Source organism: Oncorhynchus mykiss, chromosome 14 (genome assembly GCF_057628025.1).
Source record: "Oncorhynchus mykiss isolate SJ-2025 chromosome 14, ASM5762802v1, whole genome shotgun sequence".
Classification (NCBI taxonomy): Eukaryota; Metazoa; Chordata; class Actinopteri; order Salmoniformes; family Salmonidae; genus Oncorhynchus; species Oncorhynchus mykiss.
This window is the reverse complement of record NC_143035.1, coordinates 13410829-13438138: the sequence shown is the minus strand read 5'-3', so window position 1 is coordinate 13438138 and position 27310 is coordinate 13410829. Positions and strand designations below refer to the sequence as shown.

General features: G+C 42.3%; 2 protein-coding genes across 4 annotated transcripts in view; one reads left to right on the top strand and one right to left on the bottom strand.

The window, feature by feature from the left end:
* Window positions 1–122: 122 nt before the first annotated feature.
* Window positions 123–7253, top strand: med19a (mediator complex subunit 19a). Of its 2 annotated transcripts, XM_021561254.3 has the most exons (6): window positions 123–498; window positions 1162–1284; window positions 1669–1802; window positions 2416–2512; window positions 2584–2678; window positions 2832–7253. In XM_021561254.3, exons 1-6 carry the CDS (start codon window positions 279–281, stop codon window positions 2895–2897), a joined length of 735 nt encoding a protein of 244 aa, XP_021416929.1. In that variant the 5' UTR covers window positions 123–278; the 3' UTR covers window positions 2898–7253. The 2 variants fall into 2 exon arrangements, 1 of the variants encoding a protein (XP_021416929.1); XR_016486292.1 differs by lacking the exon at window positions 2832–7253 and having other exon boundaries at window positions 1669–1863; window positions 2584–2656.
* A 266-nt stretch (window positions 7254–7519) lies between these two features.
* The window catches only part of slc43a1a (solute carrier family 43 member 1a), a 40516-nt gene continuing 20725 nt past the window's right edge, over window positions 7520–27310 (bottom strand). For both annotated transcript variants that reach the window (XM_036942973.2, XM_036942975.2), the window contains exons 6-15: window positions 16341–16433; window positions 16030–16163; window positions 14123–14238; window positions 13876–14022; window positions 13280–13312; window positions 10897–11026; window positions 10681–10810; window positions 10499–10572; window positions 10302–10425; window positions 7520–10199 (exon numbers count right to left, since the gene is read on the bottom strand). In XM_036942973.2, the coding sequence (XP_036798868.2) occupies window positions 10008–10199; window positions 10302–10425; window positions 10499–10572; window positions 10681–10810; window positions 10897–11026; window positions 13280–13312; window positions 13876–14022; window positions 14123–14238; window positions 16030–16163; window positions 16341–16433 (1173 nt within the window). In that variant the 3' untranslated portion in view covers window positions 7520–10007. The remainder of the gene's footprint in view (window positions 10200–10301; window positions 10426–10498; window positions 10573–10680; window positions 10811–10896; window positions 11027–13279; window positions 13313–13875; window positions 14023–14122; window positions 14239–16029; window positions 16164–16340; window positions 16434–27310) is intronic.

Sequence of the window (27310 nt, the reverse complement as noted above, 5' to 3'; positions counted from 1 at the left end):
TTTCATTTAGTAGCTACAGTACATCATTCAAATATACAAGATTAACTTTTGAAACGAACACTTTCATATCGGGGCAATTGGGGCCATTGGCAATACAATTTAATACAATTTAACCGGCAAATATATTGCTGGTGTTACGGTACTACGCCGACAATGCCACAAAGAAGTCGAGACAAGTTGTTGTCAGACAATCGTGGCTCAATGTGTACAAAATTAAAAGTATAGGGGAGGAAATCGATGTCTTTAAAAAATATATATATTAGATACTCGCAATAGACATGACGGAAATGTTTTCAAATCTGTATGGGCAAAATGAAGCTCAGGGACCACCCGGATCATCGTCTTTGGGATTCGGACCGGGAAAACCACCACCGCCTCTGCCGCCAAATCAAGTCACAATGGCGGCTCAGATGCCACCTCAGCACGGGGATGAGGGGCCTGCTCTACGGAAGCCGGGAGCAATGAACGAACCTTTTTATTTACTGCGAGAGCTACCAGGTAAAGTTAACATTTCAGTGTAGGCAGTACGTAATATGTTTATTCATACTTGAGTGGAATATTATTATTTGCTACCTCATGTTATTTTCTAATATTAACTAACATGTGTGGTAGCTAGTTACTAGTCCATTCAATAGACTGTAATGACCTGTAAAGGGGGACCGGCTGTAAACCGTTTACTCCGTTGGGTTCTCTTGAGCAGGGTTTTCCATTCTCGGTCCTGGGTACACGTTTTGGTTTTTGCCTTAGCACTACACAGCTGATTCAAATAACAAACTCATCAAACTTTGATTCTTTGAATCAGCTGTGTAGTGCTCAGGCAAAAACTAAAACGTGCACCCAAGGGGTGACCCAGGACCGAGTTTGGGGAAACCCTGCTCTAGAGCAAGCTGGTTACTGACTAGTTAGCCCAGTGGGTAGTATATTAATTGATGGTGCATTCTGTAGGCCTAGCCCAAGTGTGTGCCGTGGTCAGTATGGAATGTAATCTAATTTCTCTAGCAGATAGTGTTATCTTTGCTTTATCAATTTTTAGGTGCACTTCCTAGTTTCTACATTAGCCATAACAAGTTACTCACTCTGGACCGTTGAATGGGACATTGACGTCTGTATGGATCTTGTTACTGTATTGACAGTGTCTTATCCTTTGTGTTTGCCCCACAGTGGGCAATGAGCTGACGGGCAACACCAACCTAATCACCCATTACAACCTGGAACACGCCTACAACAAGTTCTGTGGCAAGAAGGTTAAGGAGAAGCTCAGCAACTTCCTGCCAGAGTTACCAGGTGAACTACACACACAGCACAGTTGCGCTGTTTACTTTGTGGGTGTTTTTGTCTGTGCGTGTCAGTTATTTTCTGTGGACCCATCACACTGAGTATTCCCATACCTCACACACTTGCCTCTTCTCCATCTCTCCTCTGTCTCTATGTAATCAGTGTCTCCATTTTCACTTCTCTTCTGTGCAGCAGGTAGCCTAGTGGTTAGAGCATTGGGCCAGTAACTGAAAGGTCACTGGTTCAAATACCCGAGGAGACATGGTGTTTAATGTGCCCTTGAAGAAGTCACTTAATCCTAATTTGCTCAAGGGAGGCCGTACTACTACAGCTGACTCCCATTTCACTGCACCTATCCAGTCTGTGAAAATATAACTTTGGTTTTTTCTCTAGGTATGATAGACTGTCCTGGCACCCAGGATGGCAGTTCATTGCGTTCTCTGATAGAGAAGCCTCCAGTGTGTGGCAACTCCTTCAGCCCTCTGACCGGAGCCAGCCTCACCGGCTTCAGACTACACACCGGACCTGTAAACACACACACAAGCATGCACACACGCACACACACACACGGAGAGTAACTGATTACAGGTAATCTGATTACAGGTAATCTGTTACTTTACCAGACTATTTAAAAAAAAATGTGTATATATATATATTATAGATACTTTTGAAAAACTAGATTACTTCTTGGACTACTTTTAAATTCAGAAAGAATGTTTGCGAAAAAATAAATTCACACCTTCCTGTTTTCTCAGAGATATTCAATTCAGCATTGAAAAAAGACACAGGTTTAAGTTTGTTCCACCTGAGTCTGGCCACAAGTCAGATACCACAATGGTGAAACACGAAATGCGTTTGATGGATCCTTTTTGTCTTCTTCTAATACGTCTTAATTTAAGGGGAAAGTAATCCAAAAGTAACTTAAAGTAATCTGATTACATTATTGAGTTTAGGGAATGAACAGTTCCATTACTGATTACAAATTTGTGCATTTAACTGGAATGGATTATGTTTAGAAAGTAACCTACCCAACACAGCTCACACATTCTAGGGAACTTTATTAATCAACATTTGACTGTATAATTTCTGTACTGCTAACGAAGATGTGAAGATGGTATAAACTCTGTGTTTGTGTTCCAGCTACCAGAGCAGTACAGACTGATGCACATACAGCCCCCAAAGAAGAAGAGCAAAAACAAGCACAAACACCACCGACCACAAGATCCCATACCGCAAGGTAACACACACACACACAGAGGTACTGACACCATCCCACATCCTTTGAAACCCTTCCTTGTGTTTTTACAGAAACCCCGTCAGACTCTGACCCCAAGAAGAAGAAGAAAAAGAGGGATGACGACCCCGATCGCAAGAAGAAAAAGAAGGACAAGAAAAAGAAGAAGGTAAGACTTACTGTCCTGACCCACTATCTACCTCTTTCACTGACATTTGGATATAGGAGGCCTAGGGGTTAGGAGGGAGGGGATTGATTTAGAGCTGAGGCCAATGGCTATGGGTTGGGACTTTTTCTATAGTGTTTGTGCCTCTTCTTGCAGAACCGCCACAGTCCGGACCACCCTGGCTTGGCTGGCTCTCAGCCCAACAGCAACAGCCTCCGATAGACCAGACAGACACGGTGTGTGTGTGAGGAGCAGCGTGTGAGTGTGTTTGAAGAGAATCAGGAACTGTTTGTGAGAATGTATGCAGATACGAGAGATTATGCATTTGTGAGAGAGGGATACGTAAATGTCTGTTTGTACAGTATGTGAGTTTGTGAGAAAGTGTGTGGGTGGCAGATTGGATGTGAGCATGGTAGAGTAATGTTGTTACAGTATGACAGACAGAAGGTCACTGATGTTCTGACTGAGTACAGTGCCTTTGGAAAGTATTCAAACCCCTTGACCTTTTCCACATTTTGTCTCATTCTAAAAGTGATTCAATTGTTTTTTTCCCTCATCAATCTACACACAATACCCCATAATGACAAAGCAAAAACAAGGTTTTTAGACATTTTTGATCATTTACAGTACCAGTCAAAAGTTTGGACTAGAGGTCGACCGATTTATGATTTTTCAACGCTGATACCGATTTATTGGAGGACCAAAAAAAAAAACTATAGCGATTAATCGGCCAATTTTACATTTTTAATTTATTTATTTGTAATAATGACAATTACAACAATACTGAATGAACACTTATTTTAACTTAATATAGTACATCAATAAAATCAATTTAGCCTCAAATAATATTTAGCCTCTCTATACGATTTGTATTTCATATACCTTTTGACTATTGGATGTTCTTATAGGCACTTTAGTATTGCCAGTGTAACAGTATAGCTTCTGTCCCTCTCCTCGCTCCTACCTGGGCTCGAACTAGGAACACATCAACAACAGCCACCCTCGAAGCAGCGTTACCCATGCAGAGCAAGGGGAACAACTACTCCAAGTCTCAGAGCGAGTGATGTTTGAAACGCTATTAGCGCGCACCCCGCTAACTAGCTAGCCATTTCACATCGGTTACACCAGCCAAATCTCGGGAGTTGATAGGCTTGAAGTCATAAACAGCGCAATGCTTGAAGCATTGCAAAGAGCTGCTGGCAAAACGCATGAAATTGCTGTTTGAATGAATGCTTACGAGCCTGCTGGTGCCTACCATCGCTCAGTCAGACTGCTCTATCACATCAGACTTATTTATAACATAATAACACACAGAAATACGAGCCTTAGGTCATTAATATGGTCGAATCCAGAAACTATCATCTCAAACATTTTTCCGCAAATGCGCTTTTGTTAAATCATCCCCCGTTTGGCGAAGTTGGCTGTCTTTGTTAGGAAGAAATAGTCTTCACACAGTTCGCAACGAGCCAGGCGGCCCAAACTCCTGCATATACCCTGACTCTGTTGCAAGAGAAGTGACGAAGAAATTCATGTTAGCAGGCAATATTGACTAAATATGCAGGTTTAAAAATATATACTTGTGTATTGATTTTAAGAAAGGCATTGATGTTTATGGTTAGGTAAACGTTGGAGCAACGACAGTCCTTTTTCGCGAATATGCACCGCATCGATTATATGCAACACAGGACACGCTAGATAAACTAGTAATATCATCAACCATGTGTAGTTAACTAGTAATTATGATTGATTGATTTTTATAAGGTGAGTTTAATGCTAGCTAGCAACTTACCTTGGCTTCTTACTGCATTCGCGTAACAGGCAGGCTCCTCGTGGAGTGCAATGAGAGGCAGGTGGTTAGAGCGTTGGACTAGTTAACCGTAAGGTTGCAAGATTGAATCCTCGAGCTGACAAGGCAAAAAACAGTCGTTCTGCCCCTGAACAAGGCAGTTAACCCACCGTTCCTAGGCCGTCATTGAAAATAAAAATGCGTTATTAACCGACTTGTCTAGTTAAATAAAGGTGTTAAAAAATTTTTTTTAAAAAATTAAAAAATGTAATCCGCCAAATTGGTGTACAAAAATACCGATTTCCATTTGTTATGAAAACTTGTAATCGGCCATTCCGATTAATCGGTCGACCACTAGTTTGGACACCTACTCATTCAAGAGTTTTTCTTTATTTTTACTGTTTTCTACATTGTAGAATAATGGTGATGACATCAAAACTATGAAATAACACACATGAATAATTAGTATCCAAAAAAGTGTTACTACATTTTGTATTTGATATTTTTCGAAGTAGCCACCCTTTGCCTTGATGACAGCTTTGTACACTCTTGACATTCTCTCAACCAGCTTCACCTGGAATGCTTTTCCAACCGTCTTGAAGGAGTTAATTTATATGCTGAGCTCTAGTTGGCTGCTTTTCCTTCACTCTGTGGTCCAGCTCATCCCAAACCATCTCAATTGAGTTAAGATTGAGTGATTGTTGAGGCCAGGTCATCTGATGCAACACTCCATCACTCCTTTTTGGTCAAATAGCCCTAATACAGCCTTATGCAGCCTGTGTTTTGGGTAATTGTCCTGTTGAAAAATAAATGATAGTCCCACAAAGCGTAAACCAGATGGGATGGCGTATCGCTGCAGAATGCTGTGGTAGCCTTGCTGGTTAAGTGTGCCTTGAATTGTAAATATATCACAGACAGTGTCACCAGAAAAGCACCATCACACCACCTCCTCCATGCTTCATGTGGGAACCACGCATGCAGAGATCATTCGTTCACCTACTGCATCTCACGAAGACACAGCGGTTAGAACCAAAAATCTCAAATTTACACTCATCAGACTAAAGGACAGCTTTTCACAGGTCTAATGTCCATTGTTTGTGTTTCTTGGCCCAAGCAAGTCTCTTCTTATTGGTGTCCTTTTTTAATATTGGTTTCTTTGCAGCAATTCGACCATAAAGGCCTGATTCGCACAGTCTCCTCTGAATAGTTGATTTTGTGATGTCTGTTACTTGAACTCTTATTTGGGCTGCATTTTCTGAGACTGGAAACTCTAATGAACTTATCTTCTGCAGCAGATATATTATATAAATATATTTGATTACTGTATACAAAATGAACGGGAATATAACATTTACATAAGTATTCAGACAATTTACTCAATACTTTGTTGATGCACCTTTGGCAGCGATTACAGCATTGACTCTTCTTGGGTATGACGCTACAAGCTTGGCATCCCTGTATTTGGGGAGTTTCTCCCATTGTTCTCTGCAGATCCTCTTAAGCTCAGTCAGGTTGGATGGGGGGCTTTGCTGCATTGCAATTTTCAGGTCTCTCCAAAGATGGTCGATCAGGTTCAAGTCCGGGTTCTGGCTGGGCCACTCAGAGATTTGGACCGATGCCACTCCTGCGTTGTCTTGGCTGTGTGCTTAGGATCGTTGTCCTGTTGGAAGGTGAACATTTGCCTCCAGTCTGAGTACCTGAGTGATGTGGAGCAGGTTTTCATCAAGGATCTCTCTGTATTTGCTCCGTTCATCTTTGCCTCGATTCTGAATAGTCTCCCAGTCCCTGCCGCTGAAAAACAACCCCACAGCATGATGCTGCCAAGTTTCCTCCAGACGAGACACTTGGCATTCAGGCCAAAAAAGTTCATTTGTGGTTTCATCAGACCAGATGTTGTTTTTCATGGTCTGAGTCACCTTTAGTTGCCGTTTGACAAACTCCAAGCTGGCTGTCATTGTGCCTTTTACTGAGGAGTGGCTTCCATCTGGTCACTACCATAAAGGCCTGGTTGGTGGAGTGCAGAGGAACTCTAGAGCTGTCAGAGTGACCATCGGGTCACCTTGGTCCATCTTGGTCACCTCCCTGATCTATTTAATTTTTTATTTTTATTTTACTAGGCAAGTTAAGAACAAATTCTTATTTTCAATGACGGCCTAGGAACAGGGGCAGAACGACAGATTTGTACCTTGTCAGCTCGGTGGTTTGAACTTGCAACCTTCCGGTTACTAGTCCAACCCTCTAACCACTAGGCTACCCTGCCGCTCTATGCCTCGACACAATCCTGTCTCGGAGCTCTACTGACAATTCATTAGATCTCATGGCTTGGTTTTTGCTCTGACATGCACTGTCAACTGTGGGACCTTTATATAGACAGGTGTTTGCCTTTCCAAATCATGTCCAATCAACTGAATTTACCACAGGTGGACTCCAGTCAAGTCGTAGAAACAGCTCAAGGATGATCAATGGAAACAGGATGCACCTGAGCTCAATTTCGAGTCTCATAGCATAGGTTCTGAATACTTACTTGCATAAGGTATTTGTTTTAAATACATTTGCAAACATATCTAAAAACCTGTTTTCACGTCATTATAGGGTATTGTGTGTAGATTGCTGAGGATTTTTTTATTTGATTTAATCCATTTTAGATTAAGGCTGTAACGCAACTTAATGTGGAAAAACTCAAGGGGTCTGAATACTTTCCGAAGGCACTGTATATGATGAGTGTCCCTTTTTCATTTGTTTGGGATATTCTCTGACTACAAATTATATTCCAATAAACTTTTATTATTGTCCGTGCTGCGTTGCTCCTCTTTCTGTTGTATGGTCTTCTCCCCTATGCCTGAAAGGTTGTCTTGAGTGACATGCTGATTCAGTCTTGGGCATATGGTCTCTCATCCAGCTAAAGTGTGACTAACGAAGTTGTGGTCAGGAAAATGCAGCGCCATGTGTTTGCAATCTGAAAACATCAATTCAACATTTTAATTTATTCATGAATATTCTGCCAAGTACTCATTTGTTAGACTGTCAGGAATATCAACGGGCAAACACAGTCACAGGATAGTTTCCTACATATTTGTTTATTTATTTGATGAGACTTAGTCCCCAGATGAGAGATGGCAGAAAAAAATTGCATATCACTTCTGACACAACAAAGCTATAGAAAGAGCGTGATGGGGAGGGGATACAATACATTTCATCGTTATGATTTCAGCTACATGCCCCTGAGGAAAAGTGCTGTACACTTAAGAAAAAAAAACATGGCTTTGCAGCCCATAGAAGTAGAAAACCTCACACATTCTTTTTCTATGTTGTAGCCACCCTCGACATGGCGTTGGTTTCCCAGGTGAAGTTTGGTACTGTCTGTCGCTGTGGTTTTACATTCAATTCTATGGCAGGTACAAAAACAACATATTTCAATCCCCCCTTTGTCACTATATGGTAATGATTGACATTAACAGATGCATAATACAAAAGCCTCAAGACTATTTATATTGAGAACCTGTCTTTTAACATTAGACAGTGTTGTTACACATCTCTATGTGGAGCATTACACCATTACACATTTGCATGAGAAAAAAAACCTTCGCTCTACTTACATGGAGTGTACAAAACATTAGGAACACCTTCCTTAGAGTGAGTTGCACGGCCCCCTTTTGTCCTCAGAACAGGCTCAATTCGCAAGCATTCCACAGGGATAATGGCCCGTTGTTGACTTCAATGCTTCCCACAATTGTGTTAAGTTGGTTGGATGTCCTTTGGGTGGTGGACCATTCTTAATTCACACGGGAAACTGTTGAGCGTGAAACCCTGCAGTGTTAACCTTCTTTACACAAACCGGTGCGCCTGGCACCTATTACCATAACCCGTTCAAAGGCACTTAAATATCTTTGCTTGCGCATTCACCCTCAATGGCACACACAATCTTTGTCTCAAGGCACAAAAATACTTATTTTACTTCTCCTCCCCTTCATCTACACTGACTGAAGTGGATTTAACAGGTGACATAGCTTTCACCTGGACACCGTCATGGAAAGTGTTCTTAATGTTTTGTATACTCTACACTAACCGGGTAGAGAACACAGAAAGCATACATAATCAGAATAGCAGTTATAATCATGGCATTACAATGAAAACATTGGGTAATAACAACAATCCCCTTTTTAACATGTCTGCATATAAAAGGTACAAACAGACAGTACATGCATATTGTTTTACACACAAGTTAATTCCTGGTCACAAAGCTGTAAAAGTATTTGACACATTGGATACATTACCATTGCATCTGTCTACTTTTCAAAATCAGTCTCAGCTTTGGGTGTCAAGTGTCACACTGTTTTCATGTTTTAAAACATAATCTTGAAATGCGAGTACAGTGGAGTATGACCAATTTGACTCCACTTCGTTAATCTTTGAACAATCTAGGCATAGAATCTACGTTGTCTTTTGCCTGTATATGTTTATATTGTTTGAAAAATAAAACTTATCATACCAAAAATAAAACCTCTACCTATTCCATGGCTAATGAGTGATACATTGACCAATGAAAAGACAAATCTACACACACGGTACACTCACACAGGCACACAAATGGGTCTTGGTTGTAGAGAGACGGTTGGGGAATAGAAGAGGTAGTTAGTGTCTCTACAGTCAGTCTGTCTGTGAACGAGTGAGCGCAAGAGCCAGCACATGTGTGTGTCTGTATGCATGTTAGTTTATGCGCTAAGAAAAATATGATTGCAATACAAAAAGCAATGGCATAATATTTGGGATAACAAACTGTAGCATTCTTCCTGACTGGGTGTCTGATTTCACCCAAGCCTCATAGTACAACCTTAACTATGCTATTCACATTTTCTTACATGTCATTTTGATACATCCTTCGTCTGTGACACTCAGCATATTTGATTAACCGAAACAGAAACACTATCGTTGTTTTGTTTCAGTACAAGCTGCACAATTCATATCTGAATATCATTCTTTGGTGTCGTGTGTTCTTTGTCAACATGGATTGAGAAATATATTAAAGGAGTAACATGCCCCTGAAGGGTCTTTCAAGTACCATAGAAGTCTTGGACTAGCCACACAGCAAATACATCAACAACAACAAAATTCTGATAACTTATCAAGACATTCCAATTCAAGCAACTCCATTGACTAGTATTTGACTTCAAGTCCTGACATGTTAGTGGATCATGGTTGGAAGTTCTATGGTTTAGGGCTCTAGTCAATCTGCACCGCTGAAGCACTAGAAAAGTCATGGTCATTTCCGATTGAGCCGACATACGCAGCGTTTACCGTCAATGCAGTCTCCGCCAACATGGGAACATTGCCTTTAAATTTCATTTGGGCTTTAGCGTTGAACTTCCACGATACAGATTGAATAAAGCCATGAGGCAACAAAAACAGCAATAATGCTAACAATTCAAAAAAATTACATTTACTTGACGATATTTTGGTTAGTGATTGGGTGGATAATATGAACATTGATACAAATAATCCTACAGTTCCCAAAATCCTTAGCATTGCTCCAGAACCACTTCCTACGCTTACTGGATGCTGTGACCATTGCTATGGTGTTTGAGGCCATTGATCTCTGAGTGGTTGAGAGCCTCTCTCTCCTGGCCAGTGGCATTCTTGTCCTGAGTCGCCTTCTCCTGGATCAGGTGTCTGCGATGGTAGAAAAGGTATCCAGGCAACAAGAAGCCAGCCAATGAGAAGAGGATCATTCCCAGGTTGATCTGATAAAGGGACAGAGATATGGGAAGTTAGACAAGTGAGGGGTTACAAAGTCTTGTACAGTATGGGTACCTGCACTGGAAAACTGAGCGTGTGTCTCTCACCCAGTAGGGATCTCCGTGCAGGGATCCCACCATGACGAGGAAGAGGGGTTGCTGCAGCAGGGCGATCACAGCACTGATCATCGACTGCAGCCCAATCAGAGTTCCAAAGTGGTTAGAGGGGTATCTGAGAGAGAATGGGCAATTATTTCTCAAGTCAATTTCTGTATGTAAAGATGATGACGAAGTTGAGTACTTACACAGCAGCATACAGGCCTCCACAACAGGAGTGGATGAACCCTCTGACAATGGTGTGGAGGATGAAGGTCAGGATCTACAGAGAGAGGAAGAGGGAAGGAGTGTGTTGACATTTGGAGGTGGGGTAGTGTGTGCATTTGTGTGTGTTTGGTAACGAATGAACGAGAAAAACGTGTGTGTGTACCTGGAGCCGCAGGTTGTCTATCAGACAGCACACTCCGAACACCAGCAGTAGCAGATTGGTGAAGATGAAGGCTCTCATGGCATTAGTGATTTTCTGTATCTTTTTGTCTCTCGTCAGCCCGTCTGCTGGTCTGAGTGGGATTGGACAGGGGACAATGAGACATCTATCTATCTACCTCTTACTTCCATTCAGCTTCCCCCTCTCTCTTTCTCACACCTCTTCTCTGTGTCTTTTCTGGTATCGTCCTCACAGTCCTTCATCCTCCAGTCCATAATGTAGCCAATCAGAGGACAGGTGACCAGACACAGCAGCTGCAGGGAGCCGAAGATGGACGAGTAGAAACTCACTGGAGAGAGAAGGGAACACACATTTAGACACCCTGTGAGAAAGACCCAGCGGTATGATTTTACACTGAGGAGGGAACAAGTCAGAACTGATTGTTCTTGCCCAGAGTAGGCTTTATATTTGCAAGTGAAGATAATAATAGCCGGCGTACAAGTATTAACAGAAAGAAGAAAAACTGGAACAAAACTTTAAAACCCAGCAGCATGCAAACCTGTTCCCTGTCCTGTTCGACAAACAAGGAAGTGGCAGGTGCTTAAATACAAATGCAACAGCCAATGAGAACCAGTTTCACATCAGGATACTTGTATTTCAATATGCACACCCTCAGATGATAAACATGAATAACCTTAAGCAGACACATCAATAAAGGTTCTAATCATTGCCTGAGCATAAATAATATAATTTTAACGGATAAGCTACTACCACATTACTGCCAATGAAAAACGTTGCGCTGGAACAGAACCCTCTTTCATCAGAGGACAACAAGGTAATCACTTACATTTTTGAAGATTCACCTTAATGTTTCACATGCTAAACGTGATCACATTACAGAGGTAACTTCTGATTGTTACATACATGATAAGAAAGAGAACAATTTTACCGGGAGACGCACAACAATAGGTTTCGGTGCCAAACCAATTGCCGACGCTCCAAACTCAAACTCCTTAGGATATAAACTCAGCAAAAAAATAAGTCCTCTCACTGTCAACTGTGTTAATTTTCAGCAAACTTAACATGTGTAAATATTGTATGAACATGACAAGACTCAACAACTGAGACATAAACTGAACAAGTTCCACAGACGTGACAAACAAAAATTGAATAATGTGTCCCTGAACAAAGGGTAGGGGGTCAAAATCAAAAGTAACAGTTCTGGTGTGGCCACCAGCTGCATTAAGTACTGCAGTGCATCTCCTCCTCATGGACTGCACCAGATTTGCCAGTTCTTGCTGTGAGATGTTACCCCACTCTTCCACCAAGGCACCTGCAAGTTCCCGGACATTTCTGGGTGGAATGGCCCTAGCCCTCACCCTTCGATCCAACAGGTCCCAGACGTACTCAATGGGATTGAGCTGTGGGCTCTTTGCTGGCCATGGCAGAACACTGACATTCCTGTCTTGCAGGAAATCACGCACAGAACGAGCAGTATGGCTGGTGGCATTGTCATGCTGGAGGGTCATGTCAGGATATGCCTGCAGTACCACATGAGGGAGGAGGATGTCTTCCCTGTAACGCACAGCGTTGAGATTGCCAGTAATGACAACAAGCTCAGTCCGATGATGCTGCGACACACCGCCCCAGACCATGACGGACCCTCCACCTTCAAATCGATCTCGCTCCATAGTACAGGCCTCTGTGTAACGTTCATTCCTTCGAAGATAAACGCGAATCCGACCATCACCATTGGTGAGACAAAACCGCGACTCATCATTGAAGAGCACTTTTTGCCATTCCTGTCTGGTCCAGGACGGTGGGTTTGTGCCCATAGACGACGTTGCTGCCGGTGATGTCTGGTGAGGACCTGCCTTACAACAGGCCTACAAGCCCTCAGTCCAGCCTCTCTCAGCCTATTGCGGACAGTCTGAGCACTGATGGAGGGATTGTGCGTTCCTGGTGTAACTCGTGCAGTTGTTTTTGCCATTCTGCACCTGCCCCGCAGGTGTGATGTTCGGATGTACCAATCCTGTGCAGGTGCTGTTACACATGGTCTGCCACTGCGAGGACGATCAGCTGTCCGTCCTGTCTCCCTGTAGCGCTGTCTTAGGCAGTACGGACATTGCAATTTATTGCCCTGGCCACATCTGCGGTCCTCATGCCTCCTTGCAGCATGCCTAAGGCACGTTCACGCAGATGAGCAGGGACCCTGGGCATCTTTCTTTTGGTGTTTTTCCAGAGTCAGTAGAAAGGCCTTTTTACTGTCCTAAGTTTTCATAACTGTGACCTTAATGGCCTACCGTCTGTAAGCTGTTAGTGTCTTAACGACCGCTCCACAGGTGCATGTTCATTAATTGTCTATGGTTCATTGAACAAGCATGGCAAACAGTGTTTAACCCTTTACAATGAAGATCTTTGAGAGACAGGGTCCTGAAAAAGGGCCAATAAATACTGATTCTCATACACCGTAAGTCACTGTCAGTGTCTTGTTATTCATAATAGCTTTAGATCAAGTGATGGAGGACATGGGCTGATCATCACACACCCATACACACACACACGACAAGGATGCGCACTTTCACCAGGAGACATTTCTCACCTTTCTCCTCTGCCTCGACGTTCAAAACAGAGGCTAAGGAAAGAAAGGACAGGACAACTTTATTAGAACACATTTACATGGAGGGAATCATGATAGTATGTTGGTTTGTCAGTGGACTGTCACGGCCTGGTTTGTCAGTGGACTGTCACGGCCTGGTTTGTCAGTGGACTGTCACGGCCTGGTTTGTCAGTGGACTGTCACGGCCTGGTTTGTCAGTGGACTGTCACGGCCTGGTTTGTCAGTGGACTGTCACGGCCTGGTTTGTCAGTTGACTGTCACTTAGTTTGGTTTGTCAGTTGACTGTCAGTTAGTTTGGTTTGTCAGTTGACTGTCACGGTCTGATTTGTCAGTTGACTGACACGGTATGGTGTGTCAGTTGACTGTCACGGTATGGTGTGTCAGTTGACTGTCACGGTATGGTGTGTCAGTTGACTGTCACGGTATGGTGTGTCAGTTGACTGTCAGTTAGTTTGGTTTGTCAGTTGACTGTCACGGTCTGATTTGTCAGTTGACTGACACGGTATGGTGTGTCAGTTGACTGTCACGGTATGGTGTGTCAGTTGACTGTCAGTTAGTTTGGTTTGTTTGTCACTCACAGTAAGGGTTGCCGTGGGTGACGAGGAACTCCAGCATCTTGTTCATGGCACCCATAAAGAAAATGATCCTGAGCTGGGTCATCCCCATGGTAACCAAACTCCACAGGAAGATGGGCGAGAACACGGACCTACGGAATGGGATGGTGTCTGAGAGAGAGAGAGATGGGCAGACAGTTAATATGGGTATATGAGATGTGTTTGTAAATAAGGGCAGCGTTCTGTTTTCCGGTGTGTGTTCTTGACTCACTCGGTGTTACGGCTGGGAGTTTCTCAGTGGAGTGTTTCAGGTCTCCATTCTTCTGACTCAAACTCTCCCCCACCCCCTTATGGTCTCCAGACACATCAGTCGACGCTAACTGCTTACTGAGGAGGAAAATAAAGAAAGTTGTTTATTTGCTTTCAGTATGGTAACATGATCATGTTTTCACTTACAATTGAAGTGGGAAGTTTACATACACTTAGGTTGTAGTCATTAAAAGTCGCTTTTCAACCACTCCACAAATGTCTTATTAACAAACTATAGTTTTGGCAAGTCGGTTAGGACATCTACTTTGTGCATGACACAAGTGTTTTTTCCAACAATTGTTTACAGAAAGATTATTTAACTTGAAATTCACTGTATCACAATTCCTGTGGGTCAGAAGTTTACATACACTAAGTTGACTGTGCATTTAAACAGCTCGGAAAATTCCAGAAAATGATGCCATGGCTTTAGAAGCTTTTGATAGGCTAATTGACATAATTTGAGTCAATTGGAGATGTACCTGTGGATCAATTTCAAGGCCTACCTTCAAACTCAGTGCCTCTTTGCTTGACATCATGGGAAAATCAAAAGAAATCAGCCAGGACCTCAGAAAAAAAAATTGTAGACCTCCACAAGTCTGGTTCACCCTTGCGAGCAATTTCCAAACGTCTGAAGGTACCACGTTCATCTGTACAAACAATAGTACGCAAGTATAAACACCATGGGACCACGCAGCCGTCATACCGCCTAGAGATGAACGTACTTTGGTGTGAAAAGTGCAAATCAATCCCAGAACAGCAGCAAAGGACCTTGTGAAGATGCTGGAGGAAACAGGTACAAAAGTATCTATATATACAGTAAAACGAGTCCTATATCAACATAACCTGAAAGGCCGCTCAGCAAGGAAGAAGCCACTGCTCCAAAACCGGCATAAAAATGGCAGACTACGGGTTGCAACAGCACATGGGGACAAAGATCATGCTTTTTGGAGAAATGTCCTCTGGTCTGACGAAACAAAAATAGAACTGTTTGGTCATAATGACCATCGTTATGTTTGGAGGAAAAAGGGGGAGGCCTGCAAGCCGAAGAACACTATCCCAACCGTGAAGCACGGGGGTGGCAGCATCATGTTGTGGGGGTGCTTTGCTGCAGGAGGGACTGGTGCACTTCACAAAATAGATGGCATCATGAGGTAGGAAAATTATGTGGATATATTGAAGCAACATCTCAAGACATCAGTCAGGAAGTTAAAGCTTGGTCGCAAATGGGTCTTCCAAATGGACAATGACCCCAAGCATACTTCCAAAGTTGTGGCAAAATGGCTTAAGGACAACAAAGTCACGGTATTGGAGTGGCCATCAAAGCCCTGACCTCAATCCCATAGAACATTTGTGGGCAGAACTGAAAAAGCATGTGCGAGCAAGGAGGCCTACAAACCTGACTCAGTTACACCAGCTCTGTCAGGAGGAATGGGCCAAAATTCACCCAATTTATTGTGGGAAGCTTGTGGAAAGCTACCCAATATGTTTGACCCAAGTTAAACAATTTAAAGGCAATGCTACCAAATACTAATTGAGTGCATGTAAACTTCTGACCCACTGGGAATGTGATGAAAGAAATAAAAGCTGAAATAAATAATTCTCTCTACTATTATTTCACATTCTTAAAATAAAGTGGTGATCCTAACTGACCTAAGACAGGGATTTTTTTATTAGGATTAAATGTCAGGAATTGTACAAATAAAAAGTTTAAATGTATATGGCTAAGGTGTATGTAAACTTCTGACTTCAACTGTATCTATATTGTTCTAGCATTGTGGAAGTGTTATGGTAAAAATATTATAATAGCCATTCTTTTTTTTAAATCGGTGCTCTAACATTGTAGTAATGTTGTTTCAGTGTTGTACTGACATGTAGTCGACCTCGTCCGGCGTGGGCAAGGCCTCCACTGGCCAGTTGAAGAAACAGTTGAGGAAGACGAAGCCTGCTAGACCCGACCACACCCACATAATCACCCGGAACGACACGCCTGCATCATAGATCAGCTTAGAGAGGGAGAGAACATGGGGTGTTATTAGTAGAGAAAAGCAGAACTTACTTTGGACACTTCATTGACCTCTTCACGTAACATATGAAGGCTGAACATGTATTCTATTTGTATGAGTGATACGAGGCAACAGTCACAAATGTGTGTCCATCTCTGACGACATCATCGTGTTTACCTTGACTCCAGGGAAGGTGACGGCAGAAGAGGCGTAGGAGCCAATCATCAGAGACATGATGGTGGAGGTCCGACTGCCAAACATGTTGGGTATCTGGAGGGAGAAAGGGGTGGGGAACAGGGGATGAGGAAGAAAGAGAGAGGGATACATTCATGAACAGTCTCAAACATTGATCATTTGACCACAATCAATACATATTGATACAATAGGAGAACAGACACAATGCATTAGGAAAGTCTTGACTGAGTGCATTAGGAGTGCAATAATGCAAGCTCACCAGCAGAGAGCACAAAGGTGTTGAGTAAAATATAAGCCCAACACAGGTTTACTACAGTACGTTATCTACAGAACCACTTTGGCAGAGGAAGTTTTATCATACTGAAAATACTTCTGATCATTTAATCAAGTTAATAATAGACATTTCATAGAGGCAGAAGGATTCAAGCATTATTAACTACTTTTTTGAGACCCAATGATATTCATTCAGAGTACTGTTCATGAGCTGGGCCATTCTCAGCAGACTTTCTCTACTAGTCCACCATCCATCAGCCATGTGATTATCGACAATGCTCTGTACATGCTCTGGAATCATATGTGTTATCTCATAGTTTTGATGTCTTCACTATTATTCTACAATGTAGAAAATAGTAAAAATGAAGAAAAACCCTTGAATGAGTAGGTGTTCTAAAACTTTTGACCTGTAGTGCACATCAAACAAATGGTTTCCATGTGTTTGAGGCCATTCCATTCGCTCCACTCTGGCCATTATTAGGAGCCGTCTTGCCCTCAGCAGCCTCCACTGCCGGCAAGCACATGATAAAAATGTTCCTGGCCGTGTTCCGACATGACACTGGACTAGTAAAAAGACACCCGAAACCTGGTTCCTGGAAGGCAAATATTTCACATCCTGGCGCAGACAACATATATACCAGGATGATCCCTGACGGATTTTTGGGAACGCTAGTGAGAGGGGCCAGATGCTAAAAAACACAGAAAAGATTGTATCTCTTACAAATGTCAAAGTAAAGTTAGTATAGCCGTGTTAAATGCCCACCTCGACGTTTGCCTGTAACTGTACAGCACAGTGAGACAGAGCGTCTTGGCATCCGTGTGTGTGTGTGTCTGCAGGAGGCGATATTCCCACCGGTTTTCTGACAGGAGCCTAGAAAGCACACATTTAACGCATGTCCTTCAAGCACGTGACTTCCCTTTTTGGCCAGCCAGGGTCCGTGGAAACACGTGAATTTAGGAGAGAGGAATGACCCAGCTGGTTTTACTGTCAGGTACATGGGAATTACTGGAAATGTTACACGGATATGAAAATACATTCTAGGGCGGGTAGAAGAGCTGTGAAAAGTGTGAAGACTGACTAGTGACAAAGCAAATGTGTCTGAGAGAAACAAAGAGAAAGAGAGGGGGGAGAAAGATGGAGTGAGAGACAAAATGTGTACTTGAGGCGATGTTAGGCTCGTGTACCTCGTGCAACAAAAGTTGTCCCCATCCCTCCCGCTAATTAGTGGTGTCACGATACCAGATTTTCCGTCACAAAAATGGAAACACGAAGCAGACTTCACTCTATGGTCCTTTAAAACCTACTTTTATAAAATAGTGTGTGCAATAGCTTGCAAAATAAACAAATGTTACTCTTGGTGACAATATAAGGCTGTTTTTTTTCCCAACATTAGGACTGTTTTCCTAAAAACAAATTGTCCGCTTCATGTTTTGTTTCCTTTGCTTCCTAGTATCATGATACTGGCTTAGTGACAACACTACTGCTAGTGATAATTAGGCAACTTTTGCCAAATTTTTGTTGTCTGTGTGAGGGAAATGCTGTAGATTAAAGGGGACTATGTATTTTGATAAGATGAGTCCATATCAGAAAACTCATGTCATATACAGTGTCAACATTTATGATCACTGTGTTTGATGTACAGTTACAAGATGACATGGCGCCATACCCTGGGTTGTTCTGAACAGAGTGAGCACATGTTTGTCTGTTGTGAAGAAGATTCGCAGCGGCACAAGCACCTGAATGCACACAAGTCCTTTCTATGCTCACCAGAATTACAATCTGTTTCTCTGAACGGCATTGTGAAAGCCTAACACCGTAATATCATATTTTATAACATAGCTAGTCATGTTGGCTTTAGAACAAGCTATCAAATGATTCCCACCTGACCCAGATTGCGTAAAACAACAGTAATTGTGTGATGGCGGGGATGCAGGTTTTTGTTCAAACCAAAACTACTACAAGTGTGCTTGCTCTAGTTCCTCAACTGCACAGCAAGGAGAGCTAAAAAAAAAAAAAAAGTTAAAAAAAAAAAACTTATCGTTCAAGACCCCTTGACTCATAAAAGTACATTGAAATTACTATGTCATTTTTGTCTTACGTTGCACCTACCCCACATTTTCCAAGAATATGCTTATCATGTTACTGAATGTATCAGAGTACTTTCAGATTTCCTGTAAATATAAAATGCACATCAAATCAACAATGTTTCGATTCAGCCTTGTGTCAGGTGAACTGTTGTGTCCTCACCTTTTGGTCTAATAATTTCACATAATCGCCAAACTGTTCCCTTTCAATTGCTACCATGGTTATCATGGTGTACAGTGCATTCGGAAAGTTTTTAGACCCCTTCACTTTTTCCACAGTCTTGTTGGTTCCAAACTTCTTCCATTTAAGAATGATGGAGACCACTGTGTTCTTGGGGACCTTCTGCAGAAATCTTTGGGTACCTTTCACCAGCTCTGTGCCTCGATACAAACCTGTCTCGGCACTCTACGGACAATTCCTTTGACCTTGCGACTTGTTTTTTTTCTCTGACATGCACTGTCAACTGTGGGACCTTACATAGACAGGTGTGTGCCTTTCCAAATCATGTCCAATCAATTGAATTTACCACAGGTGGACTCCAGTCAAGTTGTAGAAACAGCTCAAGGATGATCAATGGAAACAGGATGCACCTGAGTGCAATTTCGTGTCTCTGGGCAAAGGGATTGAATACTTAAGTAAATAAGATATTTCTGTTTTTTATTTTAATACAATTTCTTAACCTGTTTTTGCTTGTGTGTAGATGGATAAATTATTATATACAATTGAAGTCGGAAGTTTACATAAACCTTAGCCAAATACATTTAAATTGTTTAACTTGGGTCAAACGTTTCAGGTAGCATTCCACAAGCTTCCCACAATAAGTTGGGTGAATTTTGGCCCATTCCTCCTGACAGAGCTGGTGTAACTGAATCAGGTTTGTAGGCCTCCTTGCTCGCACATGCTTTTTCAGTTCTGCCCACACATTTTCGATAGGATTGAGATCAAGGCTTTGTGATGGCCACTCCAATACCTTGATTTTGCTGTCCTTAAGCCATCTTGCGACAACTTTGGAAGTATGCTTGGGGTCATTGTCCATTTGGAAGACCCATTTGCAACCAAGCTTTAACTTCCTGACTGATGTCTTGAGATGTTGCTTCAATATATCCACATAATTTTCCTACCTCATGATGCCATCTATTTTGTGAAGTGCACCAGTCCCTCCTGCAGCAAAGCACCCCCACAACATGATGCTGCCACCCACGTGCTTCACGGTTGGGAATGTGTTCTTCGGTTTGCAAGCCTCCCCCTTTTTCCTCCAAACATAACGATGGTCATTATGGCCAAACAGTTCTATTTTTGTTTCACCAGACCAGAGGACATTTCTCCAAAAAGTACGATCTTTGTCCCCATGTGCAGTTGCAAACCGTAGTCTGGCTTTTTTTATAGCGGTTTTGGAGCAGTGTCTTCCTCCTTGCTGAGCGGCCTTTCAGGTTATGACGATATAGCGGTATGACGGCTGCGTGGTCTCATGATGTTTATACTTGCGTACTATTGTTTTTACAGATGAACGTGGTACCTTCAGGCGTTTGGAAATTGCTCCCAAGGATGAACCAGACTTGTGGAGGTCTACAAGGTCTTGGCTGATTTACTTAGATTTTCCCATGATGTCAAACAAAGAGGCACTGAGTTTGAAGGTAGGCCTTGAAATACATCCACAGGTACACCTCCAATTGACTCAAAAGTTGTCAATTAGCCTATCAGAAGCTTATAAAGTCATGACTTCATTTTCTGGAATTTTCCAAGCTGTTCAAAGGCACAGTCAACTTAGTGTATGTAAACTTCTGACCCACTGGAATTGTGATACAGTGAATTTTAAGTGAAATAATCTGTCTGTAAACAATTGTTGGAAAAATTACTTGTGTCATGGACAAAGTAGATGTTCTAACCGACTTGCCAAAACTATAGTTTGTTAACAAGAAATTTGTGGAGTGGTTGAAAAATGAGTTTTAATGACTCCAACCTAAGTATATGTAAACTTCCGACTTCAACTGTATTTTTTAAAATCCATTTTAGAATAAAATATACAGGGGGTACTGGAACCGAGTCAATGTGTGGGGGTACAGGTTTTTCGAGGTAATATGTACATGTAAGTATGGATAAAATGACTATGAATAGATGATAAACAGAGAGTAGCAGCAACGTAAAAAACGGGGGGGATTGGGGTCAATGCAAATAGTCTGGGTAGCCATTTGATTAACTGTTACATTTTTAGGTCCTTCCTCTGACACCGCCTGGTATATAGGTCCTGAGTGGCAGGAAGCTTGGCCCCAGTGATGTACTGGGCCGTGCACATTACCCTCTGTATCGCCTTGCAGTTGGATGCCGAGCAGTTGCCATACCAGGCAGTGATGCAACCGCCTGGAATGGCAACTGCTCGGCATCCGACCGGCATGCGCTTTTCATATTTATTCTGTAATAAACATTTCAATTTCACCCTATCAATAAAAGCCAATTCCCACAAGGTTATAGGGTTAACCATAACTCAATATCACCCTTTCAACATCTACAGTATCTGTCAACCAAAACTCTGACGGAGGTTGGTAGAACAAGGTGTCTGCATTTGAAATAGAAAAGTGAAACTTTACAAGCAAGCAAGCAGTGTACCTTTACAATCTAATGTCCCTAAATAAGTCTAATGTCCCTAAATAAATCTAATGTCCCTAAATAAATATAATGTCCCTAAATAAAATGAATGTCCCTAAATCAATTGAATGTCTTTAAATAAATTGAATGTCCTAAATCAAGCCTCATGACATCTATCTACCCACGATGCTGAGAATATGTGGTCTGAATCCAATGTAGGTTTTGCCTGTAAAGTTCACAATAAAACAGAGCTAAGCGTTAAATGTTGAATGGCAATCCCCTGGGCTCGACTAGAAAAACAATGGCATAAGGATAGAATGGAGAGTTGGTTCAACAAACCAAACTGAAGTGACCTCCCTCATCAGGACTAAAACATTACAACCACAACAACATGGGCAGTGTTGCCACTACAACCACTCAAAGAGAAGGGCTGTCTATGTCTGCGTGTGTCCTTGTGCCCCAGACCTTGTGCCCCAGTTCTGACATAAGTTTTAACAACACCCTTATGAAACCCGGTCCACGCTGGTGCAGCCCAGCCCAGTTGGGGAACAGACTCATCATAGACCGGGGTCAGAGAGACAAATGGAGAGGAGTGAATGTCAATTAAGTGTGTGTGTGTGTGTGTGTGTATATATATACAGTGCCTTGCGAAAGTATTCGGCCCCCTTGAACTTTGCGACCTTTTGCCACATTTCAGGCTTCAAACATAAAGATATAAAACTGTATTTTTTTGTGAAGAATCAACAACAAGTGGGACACAATCATGAAGTGGAACGACATTTATTGGATATTTCAAACTTTTTTAACAAATCAAAAACTGAAGAATTGGGCGTGCAAAATTATTCAGCCCCCTTAAGTTAATACTTTGTAGCGCCACCTTTTGCTGCGATTACAGCTGTAAGTTGCTTGGGGTATGTCTCTATCAGTTTTGCACATCGAGAGACTGAATTTTTTTCCCATTCCTCCTTGCAAAACAGCTCGAGCTCAGTGAGGTTGGATGGAGAGCATTTGTGAACAGCAGTTTTCAGTTCTTTCCACAGATTCTCGATTGGATTCAGGTCTGGACTTTGACTTGGCCATTCTAACACCTGGATATGTTTATTTTTGAACCATTCCATTGTAGATTTTGCTTAATGTTTTGGATCATTGTCTTGTTGGAAGACAAATCTCCGTCCCAGTCTCAAGTCTTTTGCAGACTCCATCAGGTTTCTTCCAGAATGGTCCTGTATTTGGCTCCATCCATCTTCCCATCAATTTTAACCATCTTCCCTGTCCCTGCTGAAGAAAAGCAGGCCCAAACCATGATGCTGCCACCACCATGTTTGACAGTGGGGATGGTGTGTTCAGCTGTGTTGCTTTTACGCCAAACATAACGTTTTGCATTGTTGCCAAAAAGTTCCATTTTGGTTTCATCTGACCAGAGCACCTTCTTCCACATGTTTGGTGTGTCTCCCAGGTGGCTTGTGGCAAACTTTAAACGACACTTTTTATGGATATCTTTAAGAAATGGCTTTCTTCTTGCCACTCTTCCATAAAGGCCAGATTTGTGCAATATACGACTGATTGTTGTCCTATGGACAGAGTCTCCCACCTCAGCTGTAGATCACTGCAGTTCATCCAGAGTGATCATGGGCCTCTTGGCTGCATCTCTGATCAGTCTTCTCCTTGTATGAGCTGAAAGTTTAGAGGGACGGCCAGGTCTTGGTAGATTTGCAGTGGTCTGATACTCCTTCCATTTCAATATTATCGCTTGCACAGTGCTCCGTGGGATGTTTAAAGCTTGGGAAATCTTTTTGTATCCAAATCCGGCTTTAAAATTCTTCACAACAGTATCTCGGACCTGCCTGGTGTGTTCCTTGTTCTTCATGATGCTCTCTGCGCTTTTAACGGACCTCTGAGACTATCACAGTGCAGCTGCATTTATACGGAGACTTGATTACACACAGGTGGATTGTATTTATCATCATTAGTCATTTAGGTCAACATTGGATCATTCAGAGATCCTCACTGAACTTCTGGAGAGAGTTTGCTGCACTGAAAGTAAAGGGGCTGAATAATTTTGCACGCCCAATTTTTCAGTTTTTGATTTGTTAAAAAAGTTTGAAATATCCAATAAATGTCGTTCCACTTCATGATTGTGTCCCACTTGTTGTTGATTCTTCACAAAAAAATACAGTTTTATATCTTTATGTTTGAAGCCTGAAATGTGGCAAAAGGTCGCAAAGTTCAAGGGGGCCGAATACTTTCGCAAGGCACTGTATATATATATATATATAGGAGGACACAACTCATGCCGAACAGTGTGTGTGCATTCTCCCTGGGTTTATTAGAGTTTGTGGCAAACTATGTGGGAGGCACTAGGGTTGTGTGTACAACAGAGAGCGAAAGGACAAACTGTCGTTTGTTGTGTGAGACAGCATGCAGCAGGTACTCATTTGTGAGCGTGATTGAAGGGGTGTGTGAATGTTTTGGATTGAGTGTTACAGTAAATATACCTACACGAAGAGAGGTTGCTTAACTGGTCTGTCGTCTAAAGCCAGGAGAAAGGTCAGAGGTTACAGGATTGCCTGAGGTCAACAGTCCCTGACTAGACCTCTCTCAGTCTGTATTGTGATTTTGTCTATGTGTTCCCCTAGTGTTTCTGGCGTTTCTGTGTGAGGACACACACATGGGGATCGAGGCAGTTCCGTGTTTGTTTTTGGATTTTTCCAGCTGACTAATATCAGCTAGAACAGAGAGAGTAAGATAAGAACTGCGGAAAGAGGGAGAGGGAGGAAGGGGGGTAGAGAGAGGGTGAGTGTGCCCTTGTGTGTTTTGGGTAAAGGTGGGTGTGTGACGAGTCAGGACTTGTGATTGGTGGAGGCACAAGTGGGACAATTTCCATCTGGGAAAAGGCATGTGCAACTCAGGCGCCAAAATACCCACACACACACACTCACACCACGTAAACAATTTCACATCCATAAATACTAAAAGCTACCCTCCCTCAAAACCTGTTGGTGACTAACATAGATCCATGAAAACATACATGAAATGAGTTGCAAAATGAATAGGAAATATAGTCAAGACGTTGACAAGGTTATAAATAATGATTTTTAATTTAAATAATAATTATGTCCTTCAAACTTTGCTTTCGTCAAAGAATCCGACATTTGCAGCAATTAGAGCCTTGCAGACCTTTGGATATCTAGTTGTCAATTTGTTGAGGTAATCTGAAGAGATTTCACCCCATGCTTCCTGAAGCACATCCCACAACTTGGATTGGCTTGATGGTCACTTCTTAAGCTGCTCCTACAACAGCTCAATAGGGTTGAGATCCGGTGACTGTGCTGGCCACTCCATTATAGACAGAATACCAGCTGACTGCTTCTTCCCTAAATAGTTCTTGCATTGTTTGGAGCTGTGCTTGGGGTCATTGTCCTGTTGTAGGAGGAAATTGGCTCCAATTAAGCACCATCCACATGGCGTTGCAAAATGGAGTGATAGCCTTCCTTCTTCAAGATCCCTTTTACCCTGTACAAATCTCCCCCTTTACCACCACCAAAGCACCCGCAGACCATCACATTGCCTCCACCATGCTTGACAGATGGCGTCCAGCACTTCTCCAGCATCTTTTCCTTTTCTCTGAGTCTCACAAATGTTCTTCTTTGTGATCTCATACTTAGATTCGTCTGTCTGTCCATAACACTTTTTTCCAATCTTCATCTGTCCAGTGTCTGTGTTCTTTTGCCCATCTTAATCTTGTATTTTTATTGGCCAGTCTAAGATATGGCTTTTTCTTTGCAACTTTGCCTAGAAGGCCAGCATCCCAGAGTCGCCTCTTCACTGTTGACGCTGAGACTGGTGTTTTGCTAGTACTATTTAATGAAGCTGCCAGTTGAGGACTTGTGAGGCATCTGTTTCTCAAACTAGACACTAATGTACTTATCCTTTTGCTCAGTTGTGCACCAGGGCCCCTCAGTCCTCTTTCTATTCTGGTTAGGGCCAGTTTGCGCTGTTCTGTGAAGGTAGTAGTACACAGCGTTGTATGAGATCTTCAGTTTCTTGGCAATTTCTCACATGGAATAACCTTCTTTTCTCAGAACAAGAATAGACTGAAGAGTTTCAGAAGAAAGTTCTTTGTTTCTGGCCATTTTGAGCCTGTAATCGAGCCCACAAATGCTGATGGTCCAGATACTCAACAAGTCTAAAGAAGGCCAGCTTTATTGCTTCTTTAATCAGCACAACAGTTTTTAGCTGTGCTAACAATTGCAAAATGGTTTTCTAATGATCAATTACCCTTTTAAACTGATAAACTTGGGGGATGGTAGGGGACGCCATGTGCGACTGACGTGTTTTCCGTTTGCTCCCGTGGTATTCTTAAAGTTTATGTGAATTTTGCAGCAGAATTGTATTTATTTTCAAATATTAATTTGGTGATCCCTTTCTGTAAAAACCAAGACTACTTTGCTTCCGAATGTCAGCATGTCGACCAAACATAAGGCCAAAAGCATGACTTTGAGAAAACCCGGCCTACAAGACCCGCTCTCATCACCGCCCTCTCCTGAGTCTGAGGGCCCGGGGACGCACACTTTACCCGGGGGTGCGGCTTGGCCTGGCGGCGCTGAAATGAACATTCTCGAGGCCATCAAACTACTACGCTCTGAGATAGTTGAAATGAAAACACAGGTGGTTGCTACAATTGAGGCCAGAATACAGGAGGTTTCTGATACTTTAAAAGCAGATTTAACCATCTTGCGGAACGAGACTGTGCCAGCAATCACATTACTCAAAACAACAACTGCGTCACACACTACAACGATTGCAGCACTGGAGACCTCCGCTACTAATGTCTCCGATTTAACTACATCCCTGGAGGCTGAAGTTAAACGCCTAGCTGCGGATTTGAAAAAGGTGAAGGAGAGCTGTGTGAGTTTAGAGGGATTCTCTCGCCGCAATAATCTGAGACTTGTATCGGTCCCAGAGTCAGCGGAAATGCATCGCGCCACGGATTTCGTTTCAGGGCTGCTGAAGGATGTTCTTGCCTTAGATGAAAAGCCCCTGATTGATCGAGCCCACCAGTCGCTGCGCCCAAAGCCCCGGGATGGGGAGAGGCCCCGTGACATAATTCTTCGAGTGCAACTGTTGCTTGCGAACTGTGGTTAGTAAGTAACCCACCTGTGGTACAATTATGTTTAGATATAACAGGCTAGTCTTGTATAGTTGGTGAAACTATTCAGGCTTATTTGATGTGATCTAATGTTTTGATCATCTAGTGTGCGTGCCTTACAAGCATTCAGTCATTTTAATTTAATTGTATTAAGGTTTTACTTAACTCCTGTGTTTCTAGGCTGTCTCGCTCACCTATTTAGTTTGTTTACACATTGTCTCAGTGACTCAAAATATTTTGGGTTATTTGTGTACTGCATCCGTTTGCACTGACCCAGTAAACAGTAAATGTCTCCCGAGGCTACACGGTTTTTGGGGTCTCACTTTAATTTTTAAAGTTTTGAGCGTCATTTATGCCCAGCAAACGTTCAACACACATAGTTTTTTGGTATTGGTTGTAAGCTGTCTCAGCGTCAACTAGACTACTATTATAATTACTATTATTTTTGATTGTCTTACTATGATTTCCTTACTTCAAATTAGATTTTTGGCGGAGAGCCTTTAGACATTTTATTTATTTTCTCTCTCAATGCCTGTTATAAGACTGGGAATACAATTATATACATCTACAAGTGGTGCTTTTGTCATTCCGTTTGCACAAGGGATTCACCTTTTTTTATTTGAAGAAAATACATACAAATCTTTCTTTTTGCTGCTTGATCCACTAACAAAACCCGACTTTAAAGAGCGGGACTGTGGGTTTAGGTTTAAGACCGCACTCTCACAGACATACTGTGCGAAGAGAACATGTTCTATTTAGGCTTGTACCTCGTTTGGGCAGGTATTGTCTGGGATGGGGGGAGGGGGTGGGGGGGCAGGTTGAATTGTTCAGTTCTAATGTTGTCATTCTGTCTTTTTAGTT